Source organism: Vicia villosa, unplaced genomic scaffold (genome assembly GCF_029867415.1).
Source record: "Vicia villosa cultivar HV-30 ecotype Madison, WI unplaced genomic scaffold, Vvil1.0 ctg.000189F_1_1, whole genome shotgun sequence".
In the NCBI taxonomy this organism is placed as follows: domain Eukaryota; kingdom Viridiplantae; phylum Streptophyta; class Magnoliopsida; order Fabales; family Fabaceae; genus Vicia; species Vicia villosa.
The window spans coordinates 626,075-635,021 of NW_026705059.1; the positions used below are offsets into that span (position 1 = coordinate 626,075).

Sequence of the window (8,947 nt, forward strand, 5' to 3'; positions counted from 1 at the left end):
ACTTCACTCACACTTCCGTTCAAAAACCATAAACTTACCATAATCAGCCTCACCTACAAACTCACAACCGGATCTGAATCCATCAACTTCAAATATCAACGACATCTCATCAGCTTACCTTCTAAGCCGTCACTTTCGATTCGCGACCAACACCACTTCTTCTCCGACGCTGAGCCGATCTCACATCACCTCATTCTGAACAACACAACAGAACCACGTGCAAGAACGAGAGGGAGGCGAGGCGGACATCTTCGACGGAATCAATCCAACACGACGTTGAAACCAGATCGAAGCATCATCGGAGCTTCAAACAGCCGGAATCCAGAAACAGGAGGAACTTCATTTAGGTACTTTCTTCACGATTCTTATTGCACATATATCTTCATGTTTGTTTGCCTGTTATACCATTGAGAACGGTTGTTATCTCGCGGATTGTTTCGATTTTTGCGGTTTGGCTTTGTTGTTTGGGTTGAGTTATGATTTGAATTTGTTTATGAGTGTAATTTTCTTGAGAGCATGATTAGAATTTTGAGAGGTTGTTGATTTGAGTGTGAGTGAGATCGAGAATGAGTATGGAGAGAGAGGGAGAGTTTTGTTTGACTTGTTGAAGCGTGAAACAGAGGGCATAGAGATAGAGAGCCGTTTTGAGTGAGAGAGATGTTGATATGTTGTTTTGCTTTTACGTGAGAGGATTAGAAGCAGAGAGAAGATTGGTGTTAGAACATAGGACCAAAAACGGCTGCCATTTTTTTTTGTTAGTCTCTAGGGTTTATTTTGTTTGTATGTTTTCTGATTTGGGCCTCTCTTAGTTTGGTTTGGTAGCCCGATCCAATTTTCTTGTTATACACCCTGTCAGCAGATCCACCCCTTTGTTGTTATTGCCAGATTTTAACATGGGTCTTAATTCACTTGAGCCCAATTTCGTTTTTCTGTGATACACCCCAGCGCCTCATTTTCTCTTTACACACCTTATTCTACAACTTGAACCCTCTGGGCTTATGCCATTTGTCTTTGGGCTTGCATCTCTGAGCCCCAATTTTATGTTATACCATCTTTATGTCCTATATATCTTTCTATTTTGTTTAGTTTATATTTAGAATTTGATTTTTAGGGATTAGATCATATTAAAAAATACCAAAAACATGTTTAGAATTAGATTTTATTTTCTTTTATTATTAAAAACACCAAAAAAATGTTGTTTATTTTTAGTTTCCTTTTAATGTGATTATTTCTATATTTTTCTTAGTTAATTTTGATTAATATTTGTTAGTATTTTTGCCATTCATGCATCATTTTATATATATCCGTGACTAACATTTGCTTGATTTCTGTGAGGTACTACTATCTTTGAGGACTTTCTTATGGACATTATAATTCATTTTAATTTTTGTATATATTATCCTTTTATTTTCCGCTTTAATATTTCGATTGGGTTGTAATAATTAGTAGTTAATTTTCATCCCCATTCGGTTAAGTGTGTAATCCCCCATCCCCGAAGCATTGTAATAATTTTATCGCTTTCCTTTACCGCTTTATTTTACTATTGCTTGCATGCGTTAACCGTTTTTCAAAATAAAATTAGGTTCTTAGCCGTTTTCTACCATAAGTCGATCGCACTTCACGCATCGCCATCAACCGTACTTACACATGCACACTTGCACGTACACTCTTATTTTACCTCTTTCATGTTCATCCCTTTATGCTTGAACTTGTATGCTTGTATGGATTTTACCTGTATGAGCTTGTTTGTTTTCATTTACTTCTTCCATTTTTCTCTTTTAAATCTTCACCCCCCGCATTACTTGGTCCATATACCAAGCTCCCAACCAACTCTTTGTAAGTCGAGTGCCTCGCGCACCGCCATCGACCTGTTTTCAAAACTCTTTTCATAATAAAACCTTGACTTTTGTCATGTGATCTTCTTTAAAAACTCTTTTGTGCACTTGCACTCTTTTCTTTTAAAACTGTTTTTTTAATAAAATCCTTTTTCGAAACTTTTGAGCAGAACTACAAATGCTCTGACTTCTCCATTGCACTGAGGAGGTATGTAGGCACAAGATGTTTATGTCTTGCCGAGCAAACTTTTGTAAATAATCTTTTTCTTTTGGTAAATAACCTTTTTCTTTTGTATATATTTCTTTTCTCATTTCTTTTAGCAAACAAAAATGATTTTAACATAAACACAGATTTTCAAAAGGTTCCTGTGGAGTACCACAGATGTGAGGGGTGCTAACACCTTCCCCTTACATAACCAACCCCCGTATCCAGATTTCTTTTTGTGGTTTTTTTCGAGTTTTTTCCCTTTCCTCTTTTTGGAATTAAAAAAGTTCGGTGGCGACTCTTGCTTTTTAACGATTTAAGTTAACCAATGACTTAAACTCAAAATTTTTGCCGCTACAAAACAGAATATGAAAACCTGATGGAGAAGTAATTACAGCTCCAACACCATTCCTGAGTGCATTAGAGGCACCATCGAACACGAGCGTCCATCGCGATCCTGGTTCGGGTCCTTCCTCTGGTCCGGGAATGTTACAATCTCTGATGTACAACACATCCTCATCGGGAAACTCAAACTTCATCGGTTCATAATCTTCGACCGGCTGATGCGCCAGATAATCTGCCAACACACTACCTTTGATGGCTTTCTGGGTAGTATACTGGATATCATATTCAGTCAAGATCATTTGCCACCTGGCTACTCTTCCGGAAAGAGCGGGCTTCTCAAAAACATACTTGATAGGATCCATCTTGGAAATCAAGAAGGTGGTGTGAACCAACATATACTGCCTCAGCCGGTGAGCAGCCCACACCAAAGCACAGCAAGTTTTCTCGAGCAGTGAGTATCGGGATTCACAGTCGGTAAACTTTTTGCTAAGGTAGTATATTGCATGCTCTTTTCGGCCAGACTCGTCATGTTGACCCAGCACACATCCCATTGAATTTTCAAGAACTGTGAGGTGCATAATCAAAGGCCTTCCTGGAACCGGAGGCATTAGTATCGGAGGTTCTTGCAGATACTCTTTCACTTTTTCAAATGCTTTTAGACAATCATTATTCCACCTAGCCGTCTGATCTTTTCTTAGTAATTTGAATATTGGTTCACAAGTGGCCGTAAGATGAGAGATGAATCTAGCAATGTAGTTCAATCTCCCTAAGAAACCACGAACCTCTTTTTCTGTTCTCGGCTCAGGCATCTCTTGTATAGCTTTTATTTTCGCAGGATCGACCTCAATACCTTTTCTACTAACAACAAAGCCCAACAACTTTCCGGATCGCACTCCGAAAGTGCATTTGTTTGGATTCAACCTTAGTCTGAATTCCCGAAGCCTTTCAAACAACTTCTGCAAGTGAACCAAGTGCTCTTCTTCAGTGTGAGACTTTGCAATCATGTCGTCAACATACACTTCAATCTCTTTGTGAATCATGTCGTGAAAAAGAGTCACCATGGCGCGCTGATACGTTGCCCCTGCGTTTTTCAACCCAAAAGGCATAACTTTATAGCAGAAAGTTCCCCACGGTGTGATAAACGTTGTTTTCTCCATGTCTTCTGGTGCCATCTTGATCTGATTGTACCCAGAGAAGCCATCCATGAAGGAAAACACTTTGAAAGGAGCAGTATTATCCACCAACACATCAATGTGAGGAAGAGGAAAATCATCCTTTGGACTCGCCCTATTAAGATCTCTATAGTCAACACACATCCTGACCTTTCCGTCCTTCTTAGGTACAGGAACAATATTCGCAACCCATGGCGGGTAATTCACAACTTGCAGAAAGCCAGCATCAAATTGTTTCTCAACCTCTTTCTTAATCTTCTCAGACATATCTGGGCGAGTCCTTCGAAGCTTCTGTTTGACAGGAGGACTATCTTCCTTGAGAGGTAGACGATGTACCACAATATCTGTATCGAGACCAGGCATATCCTCATAGGACCAAGCAAAGATATCCGCATACTCTTTCAACATAGTAATAAGCCTCTGCTTCACACCATTCTCAAGTGCAGCCCCTATCTTGACTTCTCGGACCTGCTCTTTAGTACCAACATTTACCATCTCGATTTCTTCCTGATGCGGCTGAATCGCCTTCTTTTCCTGTTTCAACAATCTAGCCAACTCGTCGGGAAGATAACAATCTTCATAAGCTTCCTCCTCGGCTTGGTAGATCGGATTATCAAAATCATAATAAGCAATAGCGGAACTGTTACCAATGAAATCCGTGGTAGTGGAACATCTGCATGATTGATGTTTTTATTTTAGTTTTATTTTTATTAAGCTATGTGCAAGTGTGTGCAAAAACATTGCCATTTAAAGGAAAGAATTAAAAGAAAGACAAAGAGCAAAACATTTGAATGCAAAAACATCCTTTTATTTCATGATTAACTTTGAAAATGCGAACTGCATGGCCCTACAAATGATTCACTACGCCTTGGGCAGAGCGTAGGAATTATGTCATGATAAGAAAAGTAAAAACAACAAATTTACTCCTGAGCTTGTGTGACTTGAATGACATCTTCAATTGTCCACTTGCGAGGCATCTCCCCAGGAATACTTGGACGAATCCAGCTATCAAAGTCACAATCACTATCCACCTCCTCACCATTGACAATGGCATTCACGACTGGACCCCCATGGGTAGGCATCGGATTATTGACAACATTGGGTGTAGGAGTGAATTGAATAATCTTTTGGTCCAACAAGTCCTGGACTTTGTTTTTCAACGCAATACACCTCTCGGTATCATGCCCAGCAGCACCTGAATGGAAAGCACATCGTGCATTCGCATTGTAATTCGGAGATTGTGTGTCCGGAGCATTCGGAGCATCTCTCAAAGTAATCTTCTCAATCTTGAGCAAATGTTGCAGCACTTGAGCATAGGTCATAGGAATCGGATCAATCTTTCTGTGAGGCCTAGTCCTGGGAGGATAGCGATCATTATTGGAACGTTGTCCCTGCTGTTATTGTTGTCGTGGTACTGGGATCATGACAGCATTAACCTGTGAATTGCTTCTCCCTGAACCCCTTCTTCCATATATGGCATCAGCATTTCCTTCTTTCCTTCTGGCATAACCTTCAGCTTGTTTCTTACCACCCGCAGAATTAGAAGAAGCTCCCAACTGAATTTTCCCCATCTTTAAACCCATCTTAACTCGTTCACCATATCTCACCATTTCAGAAAAGTTTGCTGAAGCACTGCAAGCCAAATAACAGTGTCCAGACAAAGTACTGGTGAACATGTCAATCATCTCACGTTCAGTCATCGGTGGCTGAACTCTTGCGGCTAACTCACGCCATTTCTGAGCGTACTCTTTGAAAGATTCTTTAGACCCCTGAACCAAACTCTGCAACTGGGTCCTGTTGGGTGCCATATCAACATTGTACTGATAGTGCTTAATGAAAGCCTCCACAAGATCTCTCCAAGAATGGATATGAGTGCGCTCAAGTTGAACGTACCACTCCAAGGAAGCCCCAGCCAAGCTATCCTGGAAGAAATGCATTAGAAAACCCTCATCCTCTGAATAAACTGACATCTTGCGATAGTATGCTTTGACATGAGTCATGGGACAAGTCGCCCCATTGTATTTGTCAAAAGATGGAACTTTGAATTTTGGTGGGATCCTCACACCAGGAACCAGCCCCAAGTCATTGATATCCATGCCTAACACCCCTTTGCCTTCAACAGCCCTGAGACGTTCTTCAATCAGACGATACCTTTCAACCTCATCATGCGCACCTTCAGCACTATGCCTCGATACCTGATCAAAGTTTTCAACATTGAAATCCAAATTACCACGGTTCTGATGATCTCTCCTTCCCAACAGACGAGACGGAGGTGGAGGTGGAAATCCGTGATGCTGATTGAAAGGATTATAGTGCCCTCCCACGTGATCAAACTCATTCGGATCATGGTGATCGTCAATTCTGCCAGACACATCATCAAACAGCCCTGGATGTCCTCCATTCTCATTCCTTCTGGAGTTCTCGACGAGAACTCGCAAGTCATCCTGCCCCTTGGTCACATTAGTCAATGCTTCCATAAACTGCGCCATCTGCGCGTTCATCTTCTCTGTCAGTTGAGCTCTCATCTCAGCCATCTGTTCCTGAATCTGTTCCATCTGCCTTCTCTGATTGCTCCTAGTCGGATACGGATGGTTAGCCGTCTTAGAACCCCTTCTGATAATAAAACAGCGAGACATAAGATATAAGACCTGCAAAACCTGCAAATATATGACATGTATGATATATGAATGATATGCATGAGATGTTTGTCAATTTTCAGGTATCCAAGAGTTCATCCCACTTTCAGATAGGACATAGCAACCCTGACACCGAATATATTTGAATAACAATCCACACACAAGAATAAATCGGCAAACTGAGCATATTCCATTCAAACATAACTGAGAATTTGAGTTCATACAACAAAACACATAACCGTGTCACAAAGTGCTCATAAGGCATACAAAAGAAATCCAGAACATCAAACTGCGACCCCATCCAACAATCCTGGACATGGGCGACAAAAATCAAGCATAAACATCAAATCATCCATCATAGATCAAACAAATCCACTCCACAGCGACACTAGGATCGCCTGGCAACAGAATGAACTTCTCCATCTCCTCTCCATTGGGCTCGGAGTCTTCTTAGTTCTTCTTCAAGTCGAGCGGTCTTAGCCTTCTCTTCTGCTAGCTGTTTATCTGAATCCCGCTTCTGCCTCTTGAGACTACTCTCTGATCTCTGTAACTGTAGACACTCTTGCTGCTTCTGATACAAATCTTCTTCTAGCAACTCATAGGGACGCCTCCGGGCACTGGCTTGACTTGAACTTGCGCCTTCGACTTGCTTGAGCTGGTGCATCAACCTCATCTTTGCATCTCTCTCTTCAAAGAACTTCAAATTGGTCTCTTGCTCTCTTTCATGCAACCTGTAGTTGGTAACCAGAGCATCCTTGTAAAGTTCTGTTGGCACAAATTCAGATAGAATCAAAGGAGGTTGCTTTTGAAGTGGTGCAACCCTGTCATATGGCAGCAACAAGTTTCCAACCCGTTTCACAATCCATTCAACATATGGTGTCAAAGCAAGTGATTCCTTCTTCCCTAAATGGGCTCCATTATGCTTACGGATCTTCTTCCAAGCCACAATTATCTCCTTCAACTTTTCTGGATCCGACCCCTTCTCAAAATAGACTGTCTCCGCTATCAAGTGATCTGCCGGCTTGTCTTTCAACGTATACCCCAACTGACGCAAGGATACCACGGGATTGTAATTGATGCAACCTCTAGTACCAACCAAAGGAACATTATCGAACTTACCACACCCAACAATCACTTCAGAAACGTTAATTCGATACTTTGGCCACTGGATGTCATAAGAGGTAAGTGACATAATCCTGTGGGTCCACTTAAGTGTCTCCCTTGTCTTCACAAAAGGTCCTTTGCTGGGCAACAAAGAGAGGAACCAGATGAGCAACAATTGAAGGCAACAAGTGATAGCACCGCCACGTTTCTCATATCGGGAATGAACGGCATAATAAGTATCGGCCAACAATGTGGGAATGGGATTCTTTCCCATGAAGATGTGTATCGCGGCCGAGTCTACAAAATTGGGAACATTCGGGAACATCACAATCCCGTAAATAGCCACAGCAAGCAATGCATTGTACGCGTTCCAATTCTTTTTCTCAAATTCCTCTTTAGCTTTTCTCACCAAGAACTTCAAAGAGAACCCCGAGACACCTCCATTCGACTTCCAATTATCAGATACTTCTTTTATGCTCAAATAAAGAGCAGCAGCAATCAACTTGAAATTCAAATCTTTAGGAATGTCGATGAATGGCACTTCGCTTTTTACCTTGAGATTAAGAATAATAGAGTACTCTTCCAATGTCGGAGCCAACTGGTAATCCTGGAACGTGAAACACCTCATTTCAAGATCATAGAATTGCATCAAAGTTTGCAAAGCAGGAGTATCAACCACGGTTTCCAATAAAGTCAAGATATTCCCATTATTGTCCGTGAAACTCTTCAAGCAGAAAGCGGTCATTAACGAACTCAAACCCTCTAAGGCGGTCAACGGCTCTCGAAAAAAGCTGTAGGTGTGCGTATGTCTCTTTGCCTCCTTGACAGTATCAATGGGAGTGTCCATCTTTAACTTGAATGAACTCCTGAATGTCCCTGAAAAACATGACATGCAAATGCTTATTATACATATCTTTTTTTTGCGTTTCTTTTGGAAATAAATATGCTATGATGCAAAGTGGTGGGACTTGTTGCCGCCCACCAGGCATTCTGGACTGCCGGTAACACACATAGTATAGAGCCAAAGGTTCGGCCCCCAAATGTTATACCACACGGAATATAGAATGTCAATCCACGGAACCAAAGCCCATAGTCAATAACACACTTGGAATAGAACACAGACTACCACTCGAACAAGAACCATAGTACCCCACGAACAAGGACCATAGTACACTCGAACAAGAACAGCGGTAACCCACGAACGAGAACAGCGGTAACCCACGAACAAGAACAGCGGTAACCAACAATGTACCTGTTAATATGATCATTGATTCCCGCCCCACTCACGGGTAAAATCTAGGCCAAGGTAAGGTCATGAAACGCAGTATACGGTCCGCCCGAAGGTAAGCATCATCACAGCGCGGAAGCGGGTGACGATAATACCTCCATTTGAAACCACTACTCTGCTCGTGGTCACATAATCCATCCCGAGACGTACACCTCGAGACAAACCATGCTCCCACTCTATCCTAGGGTTCCTATGGTTCACACATAGCCTGGGTATTGGGCCTTTTACCTCTTGAAACACCCACCCAACAGACAGAGATCCAGACAGTCCAGAATATGATGCAGAAAAGTAAAAGCGCACATAGAATGCAATGCAAACAGGTAAATATGCAAAGCATTAAAAACACCCAATGATAAACACAC

The 8,947-nt window shown here is 41.6% G+C and overlaps 1 protein-coding gene across 1 annotated transcript; it reads right to left on the reverse strand.

Moving 5' to 3' along the window:
* Positions 1–6,581: 6,581 nt before the first annotated feature.
* Positions 6,582–8,144, reverse strand: LOC131625100 (uncharacterized). Its single transcript, XM_058895997.1, has one exon. It carries the CDS (start codon positions 8,142–8,144, stop codon positions 6,582–6,584), a length of 1,563 nt encoding a protein of 520 aa, XP_058751980.1.
* Positions 8,145–8,947: the final 803 nt, after the last annotated feature.